Genomic DNA, 25,479 nt, shown 5'->3' on the forward strand with positions numbered 1-25,479 from the left:
GCACCCATCCCAGGAACATAAAATCATTTGTCCCCAGGATAAAAATGGGGAGCTGCTACGGAAAGAAACTGGAAGAGCCACCTGGGCAGGGTTTTGGCCAAGTACAGGAGGCTGGCTCCCCAGGACCACAGTCCTTTCATTGGGGGAAGAGAACTGCAAATCTGTCCCCTTGCTCCCTAACCACATGCCCTAAAGTAAGGTCTGCCAACTTACTGGTCCTGCTCAGAGTATAGAAGGCTTGTTGTCAGTCCTTCCATCTAGGGAAAGCCCTGTGAGAAACCAACCACAAACAAACCTATGCCCATTTTCTACATTACCCCATCCAGGCTTTTTCATAAATAGGAATGGACAATTAAGGCTCACCAGCCTTTTGGAAAAATCAATAACATAAAAGAGTAAGATCAAGATGAAAAGCATGCGTGTATGCTCAGTTGTGTTTGACTCTTTGCAACTCCATGGACTGTAGCCTGCCAGGCTCCTCTGTCTATGAGATTTTCTAGGCAAGAATACTGGAGTGGGTTGCCATTTCCTCCTCCAGGGGATCCTCCCCATCCCAGGATTGAACATGCGTCTCCTGCATTGGCAGGCAGATTCTTTACCACTGAGTACCTGGGAAGCCCCAAGATGAATAGATGTAATGATAATTCAGGGAACAAAAGAGAGTTTGAAATATTCTAATAAGTAACCCAATAGACATTTGATAAGTTTTGGCATCTATAAAACAAATATAAGCTACTATGATAGAGCGGAGGTCAGAGAACAAAAAAATTTCTTGGAAATTAAAAATGTGATTGTAGCCAAGTTCATCAAAAGATCTATAAAATAAATTTGAGGATATCTTCCAGAAAGCAAAGGAAAAAAATCAGTCAGAAAACATGAGAAAACTGAGTCATGATGGTCCAATAGCCAACTAATAGAAAAGGCATAAAAATCAATAAGAAAGAAGAGAGGGAGGAAATAAACAAATAATGGAAGAAAACTTTCCACCCAAAGGACATATTTTTAGATTGAGAAAGTTCACCTGATACCAAGCAATGAATAATGAAAAATAACCCACAAAAAGACACAATTTTGTGAAATTTCAGAACATCAGGAAGATATATTTGAAGCTTTCAAGAGAGTAAAAAAAAAAAAGATTACCTACTGTAATAAAAAAATGAGAATTAGATTGGCATCATGGTTCTCATCTGTGAAACTCCATTATGGAATGACTGAGAGCATTCTGTACAAAGCAAGAGCTTATCCAGGATATTGATATCATCTATCCTCTGGATAAAGTCAAACAAGAAAATGAATCTCAAAGGCACTCAGTTTTTAAGCAGATAAATGGCTACCACTTAGGACACAATCTCTTAAAAATTACAGGTAATCTTTTTAAAAGTGATATATAACAACACAGCCAACTAGTAGTTTCAGTAATAACTTCCTTGCAGAGTTTAACTGGTCTGTACTGCTCCCTAGAGTCAATTTAACCTGCATGCCTTAACACCCAGGAATATTTTTCATCATGGTATTACATCAGAGAAAGTATCTGATGAAGATCCAATGTTAAACTTGCTCAATGCACAGGATATTTTTAAAGTAAACCTTTAATGAGGTGTAACATACATACAGGGAGGAGTACAAATCACAAGCATTCAGTACGATGATGCTTCACCAGTGCAGATTATAACCAGCACCCAAATCAAGGAATCAATCACAATCAGAACCCAAATATTGTCCGTCCTTCCTTCCTTCATGCTCCCTTTGTGTCTATCTGCTCCCCAACCCAAAGGGTAGTCATTATCCTGACATCTAACCCCATAGATTAGATCAGTACCAAGAATATTTAAACAAAAGATATCTTCTTTGTATTCAGAAAATGGCCAGGCTCTCACCTTGACCTGTCCTACAAAGGACCATTTCAGGGCATCTTACGGATCCAGTTGCCTTTTCAAAGGTCACTTTCACTTTTTCAAGGATATTTAAACAAAAGAAGCCTTCTTTGTATTCAGATAATGACCAGGCTCCCACCTTGACCTGACCTACAAAGGACCATTTCAGGGCACCTTGTAAGACCCAGTTGCCTTTTCAAAGACCAATTTCAATGGCAGAGATAGAAATATTTCACTCAAAATAATGACACCTGAAGAAAGTAAGATTTGTGAAGTTATAGTATATGAAATATCAATCTGAGGATCACCAATCATTTTAACTTAATACCTATGGGTAGGCCATGGATGTAGTGTTTTATAAAACATACTTTGGAGTTGAACCTTTGAAAGCACTTTGCTGAAGCTCCATTTCTAACCAAAGCCTTCCATAGTTTCTGCTTCATGTTCCCACAGACTGACACTTTTAAAAAAGGAGTACAGAATGTCTTGGACTGTACACTATAGTCTCTCACTCTGGAGAATTTGGCTTCAAGCCCCAGACATAGAGCATCTTGGGAGAAGAAAGTGAAGAAAATACGGAAAAAAAAAATTTCTCCTAATAACTTTCTTAGGAAAGTGGGACCTGTTACAGGTAACAAAAGACTGGAGGTAACTTGTATTCAGCTGAGTACCCTGATGGGTTATTTTAAGGTCAAGACAGAACTTGAGCTGAGTCTGGCACTAAAGGCAGTAAAGGAGACAGCTACATAACTCTATTACCATAAAAGAATCTGGAAAAAAAAAAAAAGAATTTTGAGTTTACCAGGTATTCAATAAGGCTAGAGTGAGAGAAAGGGGAAGACAATCTAACAAGATGGCCAGAGGCTGAGATGGCCATTGTCAGGAGGCACAGCCAGTGTGAAATTCCTGACAATGGGCGGGTACAACAAAATGATTTACATACTTAGTTGCCCCTTGAACATGGTTCCATCTATGTGCAGATTTTTTCAATAGTAAGTATCATAGTATACTTACATAGTATACTTACAGGTCCGTCACTGGATACCTCTGTGGATGTGGAACTGCGTACACGAAGGGCAGACTACAAGTTATTCTCAGATTTGACTGTGCAGAGGGCCACCATCTCTAACTCTGCCTTGTTCAAGGGTTGACTGAAACATGCCAGTTGTCTACCATGTAGTACAACAGGGTAATTCTCTCTTGCACTCAAGGTGGCTTGGGGTTTTCCCCACATTTTGATCCACATCCATGACAGAGATCAAAGCACAGAATTTAGACCAAGTACTTTGTAAAGCTGAATACAAAAGAGTCAGCTAGATCTAGGTAACCATGAAATAAAAAATTACCCCATCACTTCCTACCAGCTTTTCCTCTACCAAGAATTTGTAGAAACCAGAAGAGAAACAGTGTCTAGTGCATTACAGGTATTTAATAGATAGGCATCAAAAGAGTGAGTTAGTTCACTGGCTTTTCATAGAGTGTGAAATTACATTTTAGGGGCTGAGCAAATATTGCCTACATTTTAAGCAGCAGGTAACACTAGCTGACACGTGAAAAGTTTCACCTTTTCTGAGGAAAAACAGCTCCTTTTACAAAAGATGTTCCATTTTTTTCCCAGCAAACCATGAAAGTGATTAAAATATACACATTTATAAATCACCTACTTTCTAGAAAAAAGAAAAGGACACAAAACTAATGTGAATTCTATATCTTCACTTAATGGCTAAATCTTAATTTATGAGAAAAACATAATCCCAAACTCTAGTAAATTATTCAAGTATTTGGGCTTAAGGAAATATAGATATTCTAATCTGATTTATTTTTCAAGTACAAATATATATAGTCTCTTCAGCAAATGTTGCTGGAACAGCTAGATATCCACAGGTCAAAAAATAAAGTTTGACTCTTATATTTCTTTCTATTGCTACACACACAACACTGCTTTGTTGTTGTGTTGTTGTTGCTTTTTTTTTTTTTTTGCCACACTGCACAGCATGTGTGATCTAGTTCGACCACCAGGGACTGAACCTACATCCCCTGCAGTGGAAGCAAGGAGTCTTAATCACAGGACTGCCAGGGAAGCCCCCCCACCCCCTTTTTTTTTCCATTTTGTATAAATATACCAAAAAAGTCTGTGTGTATATACACATAAGAAACTCAAAAATGAGGAATTCCTTGGTGGTCCAGTGGTTAAGACTTGGCCCTTTCACTGCCAGGGCCCAGGTCCAAATCCTGGTAGGGGAACTCAGATTTCACAATCTGCATGGTGTGATCAAGAATGAATCAAAGACCTAAATATAAGAGCTAAAATCATAAAACTCTTAGAAGAAAACACAGGGGCAATCTTCATGACCATGGACTTGGCAATGGTTTCACAGAATCAACACGAAAAGCATGCACACCAAAAGAAAAGTTAGGTAAGCTGGACTTCAAAACTTAAAGCTATGTGTTTCAAAAAACACTAGAAAGAGAGTGAAAAGACAATTCAGAGAATAAGAAAAAATATCTGCAGATTGTGTCTGGTATCTCAGGTATAAAAAGAACTCTTAACAACAAAAAAGACAAACTCCAATTGAAAAACAGGCAAAGGACTTGAATATGCATTTCCCCAAAGATGACATACAAATGGTCAAGCAGCACAAAGATGCTCAACATCATTAGCCACTGCTACTGCTGCTAAGTCGCTTCAGTCGTGTCCAACTCTGTGCGACCCCATAGACAGCAGCCCACCAGGCTCCTCTGTTCATGGGATTCTCCAGGCAAGAACACTGGAGTGGGTTGCCATTTCCTCCTCCAATGCATGAAAGTGAAAAGTCTAAGTGAAGTCACTCAGTCGTGTCCGACTCCTAGCGACCCCATGGACTGCAGCCCACCAGGCTCCTCCATCCATGGGATTTTCCAGGCAAGAGTACTGGAGTGGGGTGCCTAGGGAAGTGCAATCAAAACCAAAATGATCTACCACTCACATCTACTAAAATTAAAAGAGAGACGATAAGTGCTAATGAGCAAAGTCTACAAACAATAAATGCTGGACAGGGTGTGGAGAAAAGGGGACCCTCTTGCATTGCTGGTGGGAATGTAAATTGATACAGCCACTATGAAAGATGGTATGGAGATTCCTTAAAAAGCTAGGAATAAAACCACCATACGACCCAGCAATCCCACTCCTAGGCATATACCCTGAGGAAACCAAAGTTGAAAAACCACATGTACCCCGATGTTCATTGCAGCACTATTTACAATAGCTAGAACATGGAAGCAACTTAGATGTCCATCAACAGATGAATGGATAAAGAAGCTGTGGTACATATATACAATGGAATATTACTCAGCCATAAAAAGGAATACATTTGAGTCAGTTCTAATGAGGTGGACAAACATAGAGCCTATTTTACAGAGTGAAGTAAGTCAGGAAGAGAAATATAAATATCTTACACTAACACATATATATGGAATCTAGAAAGGTGGTACCAATGAATTTATTTGCAGGGCAGTAATGGAGAAAGAGACATAGAGAATAGACTTATAGACACGGGAGAGGAGAGGAGAGGGTGAGATGCATGGAGAGAGTAACATGGAAACTTACACTACCATATGTAAAATAGATAGACAATGGGAACTTGCTGTATGACTAAGGGAACTCAAACAGAAGCTCTGTGACAATCTAGAAGGGTGGGGTAGGGAGGGAGATGGGAAGGAGGTTGTGGAGAGAGGGGACATGGGTGTACCTATGGCTGATTCTTGTTGATGTATGACAGAAAACCACAAAATTCTATAAAGCAAATATCCTTCCATTTAAAAAATAAATTAAAAAAAAAGTGCTGATGAGGAGAAATTTGAACTTGCATTTCATTGCTGGTGGGAATGTAAAATTGTACACAGCTGTGGAAAATAGTTTGGTGGGTCTGCAATAAATTAAGCATAAAATTATCATAGGACCCATAATTCTACTCTTAGGTATATGCTCAAGTACATATGCTTAAGTTTATATCCTTAAAACATAAGTCCACACAAAAATGTTCATAATAGGCAAAAGATGTTAACAGCTCAAATCCCCATCAAATGATGAATGAACAAACAAAATATAGTCTATGCATACAGTGGAATATTGTTGTTGCTGTTTAGTTGCTAAGTCCTGTCCAATTCTTTTGTGATCTCATGGACTGTAATCCACCTGGCTCCTCTGTCCATGGGATTTCCCAGGCAAGAATAGCAGAGTGGGCTTGTCATTTCCTTCTCTAGGGGATCTTCTCCACCCAGGGATCAAATCCAAATTTCCTGCATTGGCAGGTGGATTCTTTACTACTGAGTCACCAGAGAAGCCCAAAAGGGAATGTTACTCAGCCGTAAAAAGGAAAGAAGTACTGATACACACCATGAAAGAACTTTGAAAACACCATGTAAAATGAAAGAGTTAGTGAACAAAAGAGTGAGTGAACAAAAGGCCACACACTGTATGATTCCACTTATATGAAATGTCCATAGAAAGAGGAATGGGAAGTGACTACTCAATGAGCATGAGGTTTCCATCTGAGCTGATGAAAATGTTCTAGAACTAGACTGAGGTAATACATGAACGTATTAAACTGTGTTGTGAATGTGTTTAATGCCACTAAAAAGCACACTTTTTAATGGTAAATTTTATGTTATGTGTCTTTTGCCTCAAAAGTAAAATTAAATTAAAAAGACAAAGTACAAGTGTGGTCTTTGCATATGATAGGTACTCCATAGTTGCTGACTTTAATGACTGGACAGCATGATCTTGGTCAACTCCAGCTTCCAGCGAAACCAGACATGGCTCTAAACAAACACGGCCCTATAGATTTCTAAGCTGTTCTGCCTGAGGATTATACACAAAGGCTTAGCAACTATATTCTTTCCCCTTTTATGCTAACCCCACACCTGTGCTAGAAGCCTACATTATTTCTTGCCATCCACCAGAAAGGCAAACAGCTTTGTTCTATCAGTCAATCAAAGCTGAGAAACAATAGTAACAAGAGTTAGGTGTTACTTAAGAATTAGGTTGGGAGGTGGTGCTCAGGAGATATTTCATTTGACTATGACAAGACATTTTCAAATATAAAATGATAGAGCTTCACAGTAAATCTGAAGTCATATACTTACTCTAGACCAGTTTCTCAACGTTGGCACTACTGACATTTAGGAAGGATTGTCCTGTGCATTGTAGGATGGTCAGCCACATTCCTGGCCTTGACCCACTGGACATCAGTAGCATTCCCCAGCTGTGGCAATCCAAAATGTCTCCAGGTATTTGGCCACTCGGGAAAATAACCCTTAGTTGAGAAACACTGCCCTAGATAAATATACTGACCACCTTATCTAACATTAATACATATAAACTGATGTACCCTAGGGATTGGGTTGAGTTGAGAAATTAAGAGAAAAGAGGACAAAGCAACTTAGACCAAATTGGATTGCTATGGATCAGTCTCCTGAAAGCTAACATGTTTGGGGAAGGGCTGTGGGAAAATCCAAGCAGAGAGAGCTGAAATTCCCGAAGGTACATTTCCAGGACCAGATCAGATCAGATCAGTCGCTCAGTCATGTCCGAGTAATGGCCAATTAAACTAAGGGGAGCGGGGGTAAAGCAGCAAGCACCTAGTGATAAATGTAAATCCATTGTTCTGTTTAAGTCCCTTGTGGATCAATAACACTTAAAGATGCGTAAAGAAATGGTCCCTGCTCTCTGCCTGCCAGATGTAAGCTCTCTGGATAAAAGCAGCTATTCAGCCACTAGCAGGAAATAAAGAAAGGAAATGCCTACCTGAGAGTCCCATTCTCTCCTTTGTCCAGGCTGGTGAACCGGCTGTAGAGGCGGGTGATCTGACTGTGGGAAACTGAAGAACACAGAATTAGTTGCAGTTGGAGAAGTTGTCCTCTGGTCAAATTCAACCTGAATGTGAGTGACCCTTTGGAAACCAGCTGCCCTTCTGGTCCCAGCTCACCATTAAATGCTTCAAAGTCAGTAAAGTGGTGCGATGTCTCAACTAACTCACCTCTAGCGTGCCAAAACAGAAAGAATGAAAGGAGTTAGAAAATAAATCAAGAGTAAACAAAATTGACTCTCAAGAGTGAAGTCTAGGGTTAATTAAGACTCTGTGTTAAATGTCAGTTGGTTAAGATTTAACAAAACAAAGCTAAATTTAGTTTAAAAGGAAAGTGTGAAACTTTCACCTTTCAGTACCCTGACTTAGAAGCTATGAAAATTCCAGCTTTGATCAAAAACACATCCCTATTAATCAGTTTGGTGTTTCAGACTTGCGCAGCTGGGTAGGTAACATGTGCTGAATTAAGGACTGGGGCATGTGAAACAGACAGTATTTTTAAAATCTAGTTTACTTTTCCTCAAGCATCAGTGACTTTTATCTTTTTCCTCAGGGCTGATCTTTGGGTAAAAGATCACTACAGCCTTGGGTCAGCCTCTTTCTCTGCAACTGCATGAACTCCACTGAGTTCCCAGTAAAGGAATGGGTTCCAAGAAAGAAGATTAGGCAATCTGTAAAATGGTTGTGCTATCTTCAGATGACATCTACAAGGAAGTTACTTTGTTCCTCATTTTGCACTAACTCAGGTACAAGCTGACAATGAAAATGAGGCACTAACCACAGGTAGACAATGAAACTTTGAAAATGCAAAAAAGGAATTTCTGGGAAATAGTTTAATCTCGTGGTAGACTGGAGATAGGAGGGAAAAAAATAGTTATCAAAGGAGAAAAGACAACAGCCAAAAAGGGTGTGACAAGTGTGGACTTTGTCCTAGGCTGTACCTTCAGGGGTAAAGGGGTGGCTCAGGGAGTTCTGATAGTTGTCCTCCTCCCCCAGCTCATGCAACAAAAACCCACTCGCAGTTTTGGGAACAATGGGACAAAATTAACACAGGCACACGCAGGAGAAACAGGAAGTGAGTGGCCCAAAGCTAGTATGAGAGGACACCCTGGGCCAAGCAGTAAATTCTTCAGCCTCAGGTTTCAAGCCAGCCTGGGCTCTGTTCTGTACTAGCTCTCAAGGAGAGCAGGGAGCAGAGGAGGAGGCAGAACCACCCCTGCCAGGGCAGAGCCAGCAGGAGCTCAGACACTGAGGAAGCCGGTGGGGACCTTTCTGCCCGACATGCAGGTGTGCGCAGCTCAGTAAACACTCCTCTGAGAGTCAGGCTGACAGTCTGATTCCAAACATGGCACCACAGCTCACCAATGAGGGCTGAGTGAATGGGGTTGTGCAGTGAACTAACTCAGTCCAGGAGAGAAAAGTGCTTGGCCAAGGTCTGGCACCTGGTAAGCATGCCAGGTTAGCTATTATCATCATTATCCTTATACTGTGAGCCTGCAGGTACAATTTTACTGCTGTACTAATTAATATCCACCTTTCTCTTGATTCTGCCAGCCACAACCGTCTTCTTCAGGTACCTGAATAGGCTATGGCCTCAAGCCTCAAATGTTGCTCTAGAACTAAAGTTTTTTTTAGTTTTCACAAAATAAGTTGGTTCAAGAATGACTAACTTTCTCAAAAGACTTTTGAAAAGACAAAATTTGTTTGCAATATCAATGCCACTGTTTTCATGAATTCATATATTACCTAATATGTCACTTGTGCACTTTACATAGTTATAATAGCTTATTTTTCATTTATTAATTCATAATTTTTCTATATTGCTTTGGAGTGCTTTTTAATAACTTCATAATATTTAGCCCACGGGGTCAGTTTTTAACACTTACAGTGTTATACTTCAGGTTACTTTTCTTAAACAATGATCACATTCAAGTTGTATTTCTTTTTATACTAGGTTGTTTTTCTTAGTTTGAGAAAACAATCTATCCACATGGTAAAAATAGTACAAAAAGTGTACATAATGAAAAGTCTCCCCAACACCCGAATTCCTCAGTCTTCCTAGCCAGAGTCAAACTTTCTTAGGTGTGATAATAGTATTGTGGTTATGCAGGAAACAAATCCCTGTCCTCAGGAATACATGCTTAAGGCTTAAGGGGTGAAAAGTTTGGCTATCTGCGACTTTAAAATGGTTCATCAAAAAGAATATATATATATACACACACACACACACACATATACAAATAGACAAATATAGCAAAATGTTAACAACCATTGAATTAAAATGTTGAATTATATGGATGTTCATTATACTATTTTAACTTTTCTGTATGTTTGAAATTTTTCATCATAAAAAGGTGGGGGGTAGGGTGGGGGAGGTACAGAGTTCTGCAAATCACTTAATCCAAAACCAGCTGAAGATGTTAGTAATATGTGCAATGCTCTTTCAGTAGGAGCTGGAGACAGCAGGGTCTTCTGCAGTGGCAGAACCCTCAGGCACCATGGCAAGGCAGCTGAGGGCCATGACTGTGTCGTGTGTCATGAGGCAGGAACAGCCTTCAGTTGAACTTCCACTTACATTCTAGCTCAGGAAATTATTCTCAAGCAGTTGCCTTTGCCAGGCTTGTGCTCTTTGTTACAATTACAGAGAAATCCACACTAATGCCATCATCACTACACCCTTTCAAACAAACAGAACTTCACTGGCCTGTAGAACTTACTTCCCAAACCTGTTCCGCACCTTTGCCATATCACGTGACACATACCAGACGACAGAGACTAAAAATAAATCAATTGGAATTTATCACTACTCAGCTGGTGTGAATTGTTCCTCAAGGATTATGTGGCTATTTTCTGTTGTAAAGGTTTTAAGTAATTCACAGCCAGGTTATTGCCATATAGTTAAGTGAACTAAGGGTGGAGCTTTCAGAAACTCCCAAGACACTCTGACCTTTCCCCTACTGACAGCTTTTTCTCAAATGACTTTAACTTATGGAAATGCTGAAGTGTGAAAGAAGGTAACAGAACTAAGACAATATAGCAAATGTTTTATGCCAACCCGTGTCTTTAGACAGTATTTTTTTTTAAACTCTTGGATATATCAGGATTTCTACTCCTTCCAAAGTTTTATTTCTTCAAGTTGGGAAAACGTGATTCCTAGTCCAATGTCCCCGGAAAACAGAAAAAGTGCAAAATACTGTCACCTCTCCAGTTATATACTAGACATGGTTTTTATAACTAGCATATGCTAATGGTGTTTTCACGATAAGATGATTGTTATCTATAGTTCGAAATGAAAATAGCTAACACCTGGAGCTTATTACATACCCAGACACTATTCTACATAGTTTACATAATTTTTCTCATTTAATCCTCACTAGGAATTCAAAAAGTTGTACTATTTTTATTTTCGTTTACAGATGATGAAACTAAAGGTGTACAAGGAATTCTTACTTAGAAGTACTTTTCTAAACACTTAAGAGATTACATTTCAAATACCGGATAAACTAGTCATATATGAATTCTAACCAATTTAGACTTACAAATAACAAAGCTTTCATACTGCATATAAAGTCAGTTTTACTTATTTATGGTACATTTTCTTCTGGCAAAGGGAGTAGTGAAATGTCTTGTACTTGTTCTCAACTTGAAGTGTTTCGGAATGACAGTTCCCCAAACTCTTTATAGAACAAGAAGCAGAGGAAAACAGGGCTAATTTCATCACTCTACACCACCCTCAGGTGTTTGCTGATTTTATTCTTCTAAACCTTTTGCATCATGCTAAAACTATTGCTTTAAAAATCAATTCTGCTGATGGGCACTAACTGGAGAAACTGACAGCTCAACTCCCACAGCAGAAGAATGACAGCGTAGCAGGTCAGGGGAGATGCCTGGAAGCCACTCAAAATGCTCTAGCTTAATTTATCCAAATCTAATCAATTGATGCATATATCATGGCCCAATTCCTATCCTCCTCAAGGCCAGTTCACAATGACTGTTTCCTGAGTTCTGGAAGGGGTGCTACATAATTTCAGGTATCTTATGCTTGATGCTTGGCACCCCACTCCAGTACTCTTGCCTGGAAAATCCCATGGATGGAGGAGCCTGGTAGGCTGCAGTCCATGGGGTCGCTAAGAGTCGGACATGACTGAGCGACTTCACTTTCACTTTTCCTTTTCATGCATTGGAGAAGGAAATGGCAACCCACTCCAGTGTTCTTGCCTGGAGAATCCCAGGGGCAGGAGAGCCTGGTGGGCTGACGTCTATGGGGTCACACAGAGTAGGACATGACTGAAGTGACTTAGCAGCAGCAGCATGTTTGACGCTAATCCTAACTCTTGTGGGCTTTATCTCCATGACCTGGTTGTGGGCATCTTTTGTCACTAGCTATTTTAAATACCCAGTATTGTACTGAGTATGCTGCTGCTGCTAAGTTGCTTCAGTCGTGTCCAACTCTATGCGACCCCATAGATGGCAGCCCATCAGGCTCCTCTGTCCCTGAGATTCTCCAGGCAAGAATACTGGAGTGGGTTGCCATTTCCTTCTCCAATGCATGCATGCATGCTAAGTTGCTTCAGTCGTGTCCGACTCTGTGCAACCCTATGGACATCAGCCCTCCAAGCTCCTCTGTCCACAGGATTCTCAAGGCAAGAAAACTGGAGTGGGTTGCCATTTCCTTCTCCCCGTACTGAGTATAGATGCTGCAAAAATTTAATAAGGACTTGTTTCATTACACTTTCTGGCTCAATATGTACATTTGTCCTGGTATGGCTGAGACTCTCCCTCAGGCTTGATTCTCTTTTCGGCAACTAGGAAAATAGCTCGGCAGGAGTACTCCATTCTCACAGTCACACAGTGAAAAAACCTAGAGTCCTAAGGCAATCAAGGCCACTTTCATTTGGTGGAACGTAATAAAACCAGAATGGGATTACTGCTCCCTTCCTCTTGAGGGAAAAACAGCTTTTTCCCACCAGCACTCTGGTTTATACTCCCTCATTATGTGACTCTTTATTTTAAGAAAGAATGCTTTAATTCTGGTGTCACCTTAGACCTAAAGTAGTTCTTATGTTTACAAGTGTGGCCAGAGGTCATAGCCACAAGATGTAATAAAATGCTTGCTGAATCCAAACCATCTATGTTTCTACTCTTGGAATCAGAGTAAGTAATAAAATGACCACAAGGTCAAGTGGCTAAACAACTACTGCACATTATAAACATCTACCTACTTTCTTGTCTTCATTCAAAATCATAAAAAGGACTCATTGGTAGGTGGTGAGCTCCTTAAAATCTTTATAGAGAAGCTTAACGACTAAGTTAGGAGATGCTGAAAACAGTAAACCAGTATGACAAGGGATGAGGCTAAATAACATCCCTTCCAACTTGAAGATTCTAGAAAGCTGGGCTATCAGAAAGCATGGGCTATCAGAAAGTATTTATTTAATTGATCTCAGGCCACCCTTGCCTGAGTGATTCTGAGGTTCCCCCAGCACTCAATATTTTCTGCAAATAAATCACTGAGTTACTTTGTGGCCATCTCATTAACAAAAACAGAAATTATGAAGACTCAGAGCCCAGATGCTTACATAACTCATGTAAAATACAAGAGTCATAATGGATTACTGAGAAATATTGTATCCATTATCAAGGGCTACACAAATGTACCATGGTGTTTTACAGGGCTTCTGAATTCACAAAACCCTGTTGCCTCTTTCAGATTCAGAGGAAGAGATTAGACCACAAAAATCAGTTCCTCTACAAATTCACTGAGATTTTTGGAGCACATCCAATTTCCATGGCGACTGCATGAAATACACCAGCATAGTAGAAATCAATATATCTGAAATTAGGACAGCCAGCATCCTCAGTGTAAATAAAAAACTGGTAGTCACAACATCTGCACTTTTTCTCCACAAGCTCAGAATGAAAGAAGTCTCATACTCTCAGACTCCTGACTCTTTACGGTGTTCCATCACCAGGTCACGTCTTCAAAAACCTTACTACACGATCTCACTTTCTAGATTTATTTTTCCAGTTGCGGCAAGAATTTGTCTGATTTCCCACAGTTGTCAGTGGTTTTAAGTCCTTGTTTAGAAACGTCACAGGAAAGAAGACAATGTTTTCTACAGGACCTATCCAGAGTTCCTGAATTTAAGTTTGGTACGAGGAAAGACAAAGGAAAAGAGTTCGGGGACTTTCAAGAGCAGGGGAAGGAGAAAAGAGCGGGATCAGTGATTTACGGGTGATCGCGACTCCGTCTTTGATGAGAAGGGGAGCCGCACAAGAGCCAGAGTTCCACCGCGGGTAGCCTTAGCTGCAAGAACAGTTCCTCCATCATCCCCGAAGCTCCAGCGCTGGAGGATGCCTAGGAACCCCCAACCTCTCAGCACCCCAGCTCCAGATCTCAGCGACAGTCGCCTTCGGTCGTGAGGCCAGCCAGAGGCGCCCGGCCGCGTTCCCACCCCCTACCCGAACTCACAGCCAGTTTCCTTCTTGATCTCCTCGAGCTCTTCGTCCCGCAGTAACGTGGAGGCCCGGGACCCCATCACCAAGCCGGGAGCTCCGCTGGGAGCAGGGGCGCCTGAAGCGACAGAGGCGGTAAGAGGGAGGGACGAAGGGGAGGAAGGGCCGGGGTCAAAGAAGGGAGAAGGCAGTATTTCTACTGCGGACTGGGAAGGGAACCCAGGGGTGGTGCGCGGCGATAGGCAGGCCGGAGGCCCAGCCAATTGGGAGTGAGGCTGCGCTTAGCGTTGAAGCCGACGTCGACGTTCCTAGCTCCAGCCCCGAATGAATTAGCCCAGCGCCGGGCCGGGTCTAACTAAAAACGGACCACGCCCCCGGAACTATGATGCCACCGGTCTTAAAGGGGCAATGCCACACTGTGCCTAGCGCCCGCAACTAAAAGGGCAACACCATTGACCCACTGTTTTACAACACACTGACCTCTGGCAGTCAGTGTAGCCAACCTGTTTATCACAGAACTCTAACACTAGAAATCCCACCCTACAGTTAGTATGGATTGCGGAGAGAAACAAAAAACAGAGCGGCAAAACGTGGCTTGGTTGAACGCTAGGGTGTGTCTCCTGGGAACTGCATGCTGGGAGTTGCATTGCACCTCTGCATTTTTTCCTGGAGGCTCTCTCTCCTCCAAGCCGCAGGGGGAACTCGCGAGCCAATCTCGGGACCGCGCGCCGATTGGCTCCTTGGGAAACAGCCGGTAGGCGTCGGCTCCAGCGTGTCAGCGCCCTAGCTGCGTACTTTCTCTAGTTGATTTCGGGATTGCTCTCTGTTAACTGATACGTGGGTTTGGAACTTTTCGAGATTTCTTCCTTAAAAGCAGTCCTTCTCTTTTCAGTTCAAGATTGAAGCTCTAGGAATTCACCGTTTGGCTGAAACAGGCACAAATTTCCGTTGGAGAAAAGAAAAAAAAAACCCTAACGGCGGAGGACAGTCTTTAACGTATGGCCGCCGTTTAAGTTTCTTATTTTGCCTTAAAAATGAGGAAATTTGCATTTTGTTCTCATGGCATATTTTTGTTTTCTTGAAAACGTTTAAAGCCACCTATCGAATTAGTACACCTTCTCAGGAGAACCAGTTCATTTGCTGTGGCTTCAATGCCTTTACACCCCTTCGCCACCCCTGTTATTTTGTACAAAACTGGTTTCACTTACAGAAGAACCAAATTCTGACAGATCTCACTTAGTACCTAAGCCCTAGAAGACTGTCTTAGCGGGCTGGTGGTCAACTTAGGTTACGGAGGTTCTAGTTACACTGAGTTGTTTTCATGATTGACTTGCTCTCTTCTAACTTAATGATGTCTGCCTTCATCAGCAAAGGGTGACACGTTGGATATGCCCGTCTCGGCCACAGGAGCTTCTTTTTATCTTAAGAGTATAAATAAGTACGGTAGAAAAATCTGTGTTGTCAGCAACTTGAGTGTCCGTTTTCTGAGTGTGCCGTGAAGCCCATCTCTGGATCCTGACCTTGCTCCTTACTAGTCTTGAATCTTACCTTTTGCAGTCGTCCGCAGTAAAGCTATCTTTGCTTTGTGTTAATGTTTTTCTGATTTACTTTAACATTTCTTAAATTTCCTTTTTTCCCCAAGCATTTCACAAGCTTATTTATATATCTTTTAAAAATGTAAGTTAATTTTTATCTCTAGTAAGGGCTGGTTTTTCCATTTTTATATTCTCTTTTATTTCTGTAAAAATTCCCCTTTTGCTTGTTGAATTGACTGGAACAAGGAAGAATTATTTTTCCAGGCACTCTGGTGACTTTGTTCTGTGTTCCCTCTGGAAGCATAACACTCGGTGCTGCACTCGTCTCCACTAGGGGCCTGGTTTTAGTTCAGGTTCCACTACTTTCTAGCTGTGTAACCTTGGGCAGGTGTCTTAAATCTTAATTTAAGCCTCAGTTTCTACATATGTAAATCAGGCAGTTGTTGTAGGCAACAAATAACAGTTGTGAAAACACTTGCTAGACCTTAAAATATTAAAGTGTAAGTTATTTATCTGGTTAAAAACACTATGTAACTTCTCACTTTCTTCCTAGATGAATTGGGCCTTAGTTATTTGGTCAATGTTTTGTACTTAAACTAAGTTGCAAAATTCACTAGTTGACTATTCCAAGTGTGGTGAAGGCAAACCACTTTTAAATTTAAACCTTTTGGAGGAACACTTAGCTGAGGTTCAAAATACAAAGACATCCAAATAACAGGATTGTTCTAAAAGATCTTTTTTTAAAAAAGAATTCATCTTTTAAATTACAGTATTACACTAAGGAATATAAGAGTATCTACTGTGAATGATAGTTATTTCTGCAAGATAAAGTTTTTGTGCATTTCTGCATTGTTATCCTTTTTATAATGAGCATACATCATTTTTACAAAAACAGTTGAATTTTAGAAAACCATTGTGTGGCATGTGGCGGTTTAATCTGTCAGGCTGCACATGACTGGTTGGTGACATCACAGCAGCCCAGTCCCTGAGCTGTGGCTAAGGTGGGGTGGAATGGCCCTCAGAGTGACAATGGCAATTGGATTGGTAATGCAGAAATTGTGATAATTCTAACTCACTTATTCTTTGGTTGTTAACAGTGTGAAACTCTGGAAGTGTTATTAATCTAGAAGAGGTTATATCCAGAAGAGATTAGATCCTAGACATTTCTGGGTAAACAATTCATTGCAACATGTGTTGTCAAGTGTTTGCCAATATCATTTTTTTTCATTTGATCTTTTAGTTTTTTTGGCTGATGTTAAAATGGTGTATGTATATGCTTTTGCTTGCTCCATTTAGCTAAGGAAGGATAGGTGATATTAGGCCATGTTATAGACAAAGAAATCAAACCCTCTTTGCCTGAAGTCTTATACTTTTCAGTTTCCCATGTATAAGTTAGAGTTGATACTTGCAATGATCTTTTTCTCATTATAATTCTAAACGATAAGCAGAATTACTCGAATATTTTTATTTTTCTTGTCCCAAGTACGATGAAAGGAAAAATAACCTCATTTCTCCCAAAATATTTAAAAAATCATAGATCTCTTTTATTTTCAAGGGTTTAGATATTAAAGAAGATTATTTAAGACTCCTCTTGGAATCAAATAGCATGGATCTCAGCAGTGACTACCATTTCCTCAACCAGATTTTGTGGAGAAGAGTGAGACTTACATTAGTTTGTGGCATTTTTGAAGGAGTGCTGCAGCATGTGGACCCTGACAAGATTGTTGTTCTGAAGAAAGGTCTCATTTTATTTCTCATAATCTCCTGCCTTCTAGGAGACTAATAAGTGTGTTTGGGTGATGATTCTGGGCTCTCTTAGCAACTGGAAGAGTGGCATTAATCCTATTTTAGGGAAAGGTGGGAGGAAGATTAGAATGTTATTTTCCCTAACAGAGCAATATGACTGTGTATGCTGGCTTGTCCACCTCTGTACTTCTATTGACATGATAGTGGAAAATTTCAGTATATAGGTTTTTTTAAAATTGGGTACATCTTTTAATTTCTGTCCATATGTACCTTGAAATTAAAAATGAAAATTGTATTAGATAGAATTGCTTTTGGCTTCAACAGACGAATTCTAAAGACGGTAAGGGTCTAATTTTTGTCATGCACAAAGAAGCCCGGAGGTAGACTGCTGAGGAATAGTGCAGTGGCTGAAAGATTCCAGGAGAGATGAGGCATCTTGTGCTCCTACTCTGCCACTTCAGTGATCGCCTGTTATCCTCACAGTCACAGTGTAGCCTTTACACCTCCCAGTTTCAATTCCAGTTCCTTTATGAAGGATATAATTCAGAAACAGCCAGATGGAGGAGATTTATAGGGCAAGGTTTGTGGGAACGGGCTCAGTGTTTCTACTGTCTCTAAGCATGCCACCCTTTTAGCCTCTTCCATGTGTTCACCTTGAAGCCTCAATGTAGAGTTTTTATTCAGTTAGAATATTGACTTCTTAGAGTAGTTGTTTTCCTGGCACAGTAAATTTCAAGTTCACAATTGAAAGGTGTAAATGACATTTGAGAGATTAGTATTATTGTTAAGCCATATTATTAGTTAAACTTTTGTGGGCTAGGATGGGACTATATCAGGCTTTTGCAATATTAATTCATTTGGTAATCATTTATTGAGTTTTATATCTCAGGTACAATGCTGGGTACCAGGGATATGGATAAGAATAATATGGTCTCTGTCCTTGAAAAACTAAGACTAGTAAGGAGAAATATTAATAACCTCAGATATGCAGATGATACCACCCTTATGGCAGAAAGTGAAGAGGAACTAAAAAGCCTCTTGATAAAAGTGAAAGAGGAGAGTGAAAAAATTGGCTTAAAGCTCAACATTCAGAAAACAAAGATCATGGCTTCTGGTCCTATCACTTCATAGCCAATAAATGGGGAAACAGTGGAAACAGTGTCAGACTTTATTTTGGTGGCTCCAAAATCACTGCAGATGGTGATTGCAGCCATGAAATTAAAAGACGCTTACTCCTTGGAAGGAAAGTTATGACCAACCAAGACAGCGTATTAAAAAGCAGAGACGTTACTTTGCCAACAAAGGTCCATCTAGTCAAGTCTATGGTTTTTCCAGTGGTCATGTATGGATGTGAGAGTTGGACTGTGAAGAAAGCTGAGCGCCGAAGAATTGATGCTTTTGAGCTGTGGTATAGGAGAAGACTCTTGAGAGTCCCTTGGACTACAAGGAGATCCAACCAGTCCATCCTAAAGGGGATCAGTCCTGGGTGTTCATTGGAAGGACTGATGCTGAAGCTGAAACTCCAATACTTTGGCCACCTCATACGAAGAGTTGACACATTGGAAAAGACCCTGATGCTAGGAGGGATTGGGGGCAGGAGGAGAAGGGGACGACAGAGGATGAGATGGCTGGATGGCATCACTGACTCGATGGCCATGAGTTTGGGTGAACTCCAGGAGTTGGTGGTGGACAGGGAGGCCTGGCGTGCTGCAATTCATGGGGTCACAAAGAGTCAGACATGACTGAGCGACTGGACTGAACTGAACTGAAGGAGACAGATAAATAAGTAGAAAGATATAATGCAGTGTGATATCCTCTGATAGAAGGACACACAGGACACTATGGAAACACAAAGTTTCTAATTTAGATCTGAGACAGTGGGGAAGGCTTCTCAAAGGAGGAATTGATGTCAGAACTGTATTTGTAATTAGATGTAACTTCACAAGAGTTAACTGGTTGGGAAAAGCAGGGAAGTTTGTTTTAAGCCAGTGATTCTCAGACTTCATCTATATTTCAGAATCACTTGAAAGACTTGTTCAAACACAGATTGATGCCTCCCACACCCTTAAAGAGTTTCTGATTCTTATGGTCTTAAGTGGGGTTCAAGAATTTGTGTTTCCAAGAAGTTTGCAGGTGATGCTGATTCTGTGCTGGAGAACACTCTTTGAGAGAACCATTGTTTTAGGAAGAAGTAGCAGCATATGTAAAAGTAGAGAACTGAAAACTGGGTGCATTCAGAAAATGTTAAGTATGGGACTTGCCTGAGGTCCAGTGGTGAAGACTCCTCACTTCCACTGCCCAAGACAGGGGTTCTATCCCTGGTCAAAGAACTGAGAATCTTCATGCCTTATGGTGCAGCCAAAAAACCCCCAAAAGACAATCTAAGTAAATTTCAGTGTGAGGATGTGGTGAGAGATAAGGCTGGAGAAGAGAAATAAGCATGGGGCAGATCAGAAGGACCTCCACATGTCATAACATTTGGAACTTCTGAAAGCAAAGAGAAACAATCTGAAATATCTTTTAAATTGGAGTCATATAGATTTTCAAATTACTTGCCTGAAATTTTTAATGCTGTATCAGTTAGGAACTGTGCTCAGCTGCTAGAAACAGATTCACTTCTAGTGGCCTAAATAAATCATATAAAAGAAGGCACATATCCCAGAGCTACTGTGACTCTCCCCAAAGTTCTTCTTTGTCTCTCTGTAGTACCATCTTCACCATATGGCTTCAAACCTCAAGGGGATATAGTAGTAGCTGGTGGAGTTAAACACAGGAGGAAGAGGAAAGATAGGGTAGGGGGTTGTATCTCATCTTAAAGAGATGTCTTGGAAATTTAATAGACACTGCTGTCTGGGGAGAATGAGCCTGAATAAATGGCACTAAGTAGATAATAGTCAGTAAATGCCACATGCTCGTTCAACAGTGTTCAATTCTGATGAAATTTTTGGTATATTTCTCTCTAGTGTTTAATTACATAGTTTTAATGTAGTTGACATAAGAAATTGGGTATATCATATATGCATTTTTTTAGTTAACAGTGTAACATTTTCTTATATTATTTGAAACTTCAGTTTAATGGCTAAACATTTTAAAATGAAAAGCTTAAAAACCTTAAAAATTTTGTAATATTTTATAATTATAAATTATAGTAAGTTACAATTAAAATAATTGTATATTTTATAATTATGAGTTATAATAAATTATAATTATAAAATACATTTTGATATTTGTTATATTTTATAATTATTGTCTTAGGAATAGTTCCTAGAAGTGAAAATACTGGGTGAGAGTTACAGATATTTTAAATGTTTCTGATGCATGTTTCTAAATAGTTTTTCAAAAGGTTATGTGTTTTTACTTTGCTACTAGTAATGTGTGAGTGAATTTCAGTAAATAACCTAGCCTTGAGTTTTTAAGAAATGCAAATGTGTATCTTTTCTCAGAGTTTATTAGTATTATAGGCAAAGAGTGATATTTTATTTTGGCATGTTTTAAAAAATATTCCTAAAGAAGTTGAATGTATTTCTTTATACCTATTTACTTAAAGCTATGGTTTTTCCAGTAGTCACGTATGGATGTGAGAATAGGACCATAAAGAAAGCTGAATGCTAAAGAATTGATGCTTTTGTACTGTGGTGTTGAAGAGGACTCTTGAGAGTCCCTTGGACTGCAAGGAGATACAACCAGTCCCTCCTAAAGGAAATCAGTCCTGAATATTCATTGGAAGGACTGATGTTGAAGCTGAAACTCCAATCCTTTGGCCACCTGATGCGAAGAACTGACTCCTTGGAAAAGACCCAGATTCTGGGAAAGACTGAAGGCAGGAGAAGGGGATGACAGAGGATGAGATGGTTGGATGGCATCAGTGACTCAATGGACATGAGTTTGAGCAAGCTCCAGGAGTTGGTGATGGACAGGGAAGCCTGGTGTGCTGCAGTCCATGGGGTTTCAAAGAGTTGGACATGACTAAATGAATGAATTGAACTGATTTACTTATTTTATGTACTATTTGGGTAAAGCAGGGAGTGACATCACTATGATAGCAGTGTGAAGGAAACTTTGAAGTAGGGAGAAACAAGAGACAAGGAGAATAGACAGGGAACTATTCAGGCAATCAAGGTACCCAGTAAAGAGGAAGTAATGGGAGTCAGAGCTTAATCTTGTCAAGGGATGGAGAAGACAGATTCTAGAAATGCTTAAGAGAGGGGATTATTAATAAATTAGATAGTCAAAGAGCAATGGAAAATGACTCCTACATTTATGACTGAGATTTGACATATAATACTGTTATTGATTGAAATGGGAAGAGGAACAGGTTTGTTGGTTACTGCAAGAAGGTAATGATCAGTTTGAAAAATCTTGCAGTAAGTCTGCCATTAGTTGAAAATTCGAGTAGACCTCAGAGAAATAATCCATATTGGAGAAATGAGGGATTAGGATGAGTAGGAAGTGGATATGATCACTCAAGGAGAAGGTAGAAGGATGAAGAACATAACCTAGGGACTGTCAGTGTGTAAGTGGCAAGCAGTGGTGGTAGAGGCAGCTGAGGAGACCAGAAGGAGCAAATCAGGGAGGCGCTGGAATGCTGGTTATAAGATGAATATTAAAATCACTGAGGCCTGGGTTTGAATCCTGACTCTTTTACTAGTAGTGTGACCTTGAGCAAGTTATTCAACCTTTCTGAGCCTCAGATTCCTCCATAAAGAAGATCATGAAATGCCTGTCTCATTATGTTACTGGATAATTAAACATAGGCAATTAATTAGCATGGTGCCTAGCTTAGGTGCTTAGTATGATGACTCTGGATAATTAGTAGGAAAGGAAATAAACACTAAGAATGTCTTGTAACTCAAAGTAGAGAACAGTATTGTCAAAGGATGCATGAGAGCCAAGTATAAGATAGTAAACTTCCAGGGGATTTTACAAATAGGCAGTTGGTGATCTTTGACCACAGGATATATTCCATCTGAGCTATTTAAAATCCTAAAAGATGCTGCTGCTGAAGTGCTGCACTCAATATGTCAGCAAGTTTGGAAAACTTAGCAGTGGCCACAGGACAGGAAAAAATCATTTCATTCCAGTCCCAAAGAAGGGCAGTGCCAAAGGATGTTCAAACTACCATACAGTTGTGCTCATTTTGCATCTAGTAAGGTTATGCTCAAAATCCTTCAAGCTAGGCTTCAGCAGTACATGAACTGAGAACTTCCACATGTACAGGCTGGGTTTAGAAAAGGCAGAGGAACAAGAGATCAAATTGCCAACATTTGTTGGATCATAGAGGAAGCAAAGGAATTCCAAAAAGAAAACACATCTGCTTCAATGACTATAATAAAGCCTTTGACTGTGTGGATCACAACAAACTGTGGAAAACACTTAAGAGATGGAAATATCAGACAACCAATATCAGATATCAGTTACCTGTCTTCTGAGAGACCTGTATGCAGATCAAGAAACAACAGTCAGAACTTTACATGGAACAACAGACTGGTTAAACGTTGGGAAAGGAGTATGACGAGGCTGTATATTGTAACTGTCTATTTAACTTATATGCAGAGTACATCATGTAAAATCCCAGACTGGATGAATTATAAGCTGGAATCAAGATTGCCAGGAGAAATACCAACAACCTCAGATATACAGATAATACCACTTTAATGGCAGAAAGTGAATAGTAACTGAAGAACCTCCTGATGAGGGTGAAAGAGGAGAGTGAAAAAGCTGGCTTAAAACTCAGCATTCAAAAAACTTAAGATCATGGCATCTGTCCCATCGCTTCATGGCAAATAGATAGGGAAAAAGTGGAAGCAGTGACAGATTTTGTTTTCTTGGACTCCAGAATCATTGCAGATGGTGACTGCAGCAATGAAATTAAAAAATACTTGCTCCTTGGAAGGAAAGCTATGACAAACCTAGACAGTCCATATAGTCAAAGCTATGGTTTTTCCTGTAGTCATGTACAGATGTGAGAATTGGACCATAAAGAAGGCTGAGCATCAAAGAATTGATGCTTTCAAATTGTGCTGGAGAAGCCTTTTGGGAGTCTGCAGAGTTTGTACTGCACAGAGATCAAATCAGTAGATCCTAAAGGAAATCAACCCTGAATATTCATTGGAAGGACTGATAATGAAGCTGAAACTCCTATACTTTGGCCACCTGATTTGAAGAGCTGAGTCATTGGAAAAGACCCTACTGCTGAGGAAGGTTGAAGACAAAAGGAGAAGAGGGCAGCAGAGGATGAGAAGGTTAAATAGTATCACCAACTCAATGGACATGAATTTGAGCAAACTCTGGGAGATAGTGAAGAACAGGAAAGCATGATGTGCTACAATCAGCAGGGTTGCAAAGAGTCAGACATGACTTAGTGACTGAACAGCAATAACAGCAAAGAATATATTCAATGGACTAGTGAGAGTGAAACTCCACTGTTTTCAGTTGCTGAGAGATGTGGAGATATACAGATGCTGTGAGCATTTCCATCTAGAAAAAATGACACTGTGTTGTAAACATGACATCTAAACTTCTAAATCCTTTACCTACTCATGAAGAGCCTGTAATTGGGCCAGGGGTTGGGCTGTTGTCTCTGAAAATTCATAGATCAGGCATGTAGCATGAAAAGGCTGTGGACTCTAGAAGTAGTCAGATGCCTTAAATTTTTCTGGAGTTAGGTGGAATGAAAATCAGTAGAAATATAATAAATAGATAGTCTTTAGCCCCAGAGGCCTTAGGATATTCTTGGCAGAAGTTTAAATTTGGTGTATTACTTCTGCCTTTTCAGTGTATCTTTGATCATTCTGGGGTTCCCTCTGTTCTTTATACTACTTGTTTCAAGGTTATAGCTTTGTAATTTAGCTATATTTTAGCTTTGACTCTTCATTCCTTGGGGAAGATAATTTGGTGGTTTTTATAAAATTCAGATTTGGGCAATTTTGAGAGGTATCATATTTTCTTAAAGTTTTAGGGACTATTACTTTTTAATTAATCAAATCAATTGTTTTCTATAACAGTGAAGAATGTAGAGACCGGTCTCAGTGTCCCAGGAGTGAAGATGTTTTTTGGACATGAGATTGTGAATGGTGAGAGCTTCATGTTTCCTACTTGCTGGTATCGGGATTTGCAGTAGCAGGAAGCTCACTGCTCTGCCTCATTCCAATATTTGGTGGTGAGGGGGTGGCGCAAGATGTTGTCTTGCATTAATGAACTCTTAAAGTTGGTATTTGAGAATAGTCCCTTATCTTACTGTTGCAGTAGGTACTGTGAACAGAACTGTCTTAAAGAATTTTAATCATCTTGGTTTTACAATGTGAGGACAGCTGGTTCTCAATATTAGAGGTCAGTTTGCAGGCAGAGTTATCAGTCTGAACAGAGAGGAGTTATCTTGTTCAGCAAGTGAGTTTAACACCACACGTTCACAGTACATCCACAGTACAGTATTTGAAACCTTGGGGGCCAAATGTTTCAGAACCCAAGTCTAGTTCTGGATTTTTAAAAACCTAACAAAGGGTATGGGAGCTTCCCTGGTGGCTCAGACAGTAAAGACTCCGCCTGGAATGAGGGAGACCCCGGTACGATCCCTGGGTCGGGAAGATCTCTTGGGGAAGAAAATGGCAACTCACTCCAGAATTCTTGCCTGAAGAATTCCATGGACATAGGAGCCTTGTGGGCTCCTGTGGAGCCCATGGGGTTGCAAAAGAGTCAGACAGTACTTAGCAACTAAACAATAACAAAGGGTATATATTGGTCATAATACATAATACTTGAAGTGGGTCTGGTCAGCACTCTAACAACACATTTCTGCAGAAAAATGGGTGGATAATCATACTAAGTGGGATAAAATAGGACTATAAGTAGTATGACAGTTCAGGTTTTGCTCCCAAAAGAGTTACACAAAATTTTTGGTTTTCAGACCTTTTGGGGTTTTGCAATTACAGGAAGTGGCCCCGCTCTTTATTTCTGTCAGCAAAAACCATTTATCAAGAATAGATCCAATTATTTGCCTAAAGGAATATAGACACTCGTCAGTGT

The 25,479-nt window shown here is 40.1% G+C and overlaps 2 protein-coding genes across 8 annotated transcripts in view; one reads left to right on the plus strand and one right to left on the minus strand.

Annotated features, from left to right (window-relative positions):
* Positions 1-14,507, minus strand: part of CHP1 (calcineurin like EF-hand protein 1) — a 36,500-nt gene extending 21,993 nt beyond the window's left edge. The window contains exons 1-2 of the mRNA XM_006066244.4: positions 14,193-14,507; positions 7,660-7,732 (exon numbers count right to left, since the gene is read on the minus strand). Coding sequence (XP_006066306.1) covers positions 7,660-7,732; positions 14,193-14,259 — 140 coding nt within the window. The 5' untranslated portion in view covers positions 14,260-14,507. The remainder of the gene's footprint in view (positions 1-7,659; positions 7,733-14,192) is intronic.
* A 282-nt stretch (positions 14,508-14,789) lies between these two features.
* EXD1 (exonuclease 3'-5' domain containing 1) overlaps positions 14,790-25,479 on the plus strand; it is a 41,948-nt gene continuing 31,258 nt past the window's right edge. For 2 of the 7 annotated variants that reach the window (XM_025295887.3, XM_045162089.1), the window contains exons 1-4: positions 14,937-15,172; positions 16,809-16,881; positions 17,267-17,450; positions 24,462-24,530. In XM_025295887.3, the coding sequence (XP_025151672.1) occupies positions 17,318-17,450; positions 24,462-24,530 (202 nt within the window). In that variant the 5' untranslated portion in view covers positions 14,937-15,172; positions 16,809-16,881; positions 17,267-17,317. The other 5 variants (XM_045162088.1, XM_044925201.2, XM_045162090.1 and 2 more) reach the window with 5 other exon arrangements.

Source organism: Bubalus bubalis, chromosome 11, assembly GCF_019923935.1.
Source record: "Bubalus bubalis isolate 160015118507 breed Murrah chromosome 11, NDDB_SH_1, whole genome shotgun sequence".
Taxonomy (NCBI): domain Eukaryota; kingdom Metazoa; phylum Chordata; class Mammalia; order Artiodactyla; family Bovidae; genus Bubalus; species Bubalus bubalis.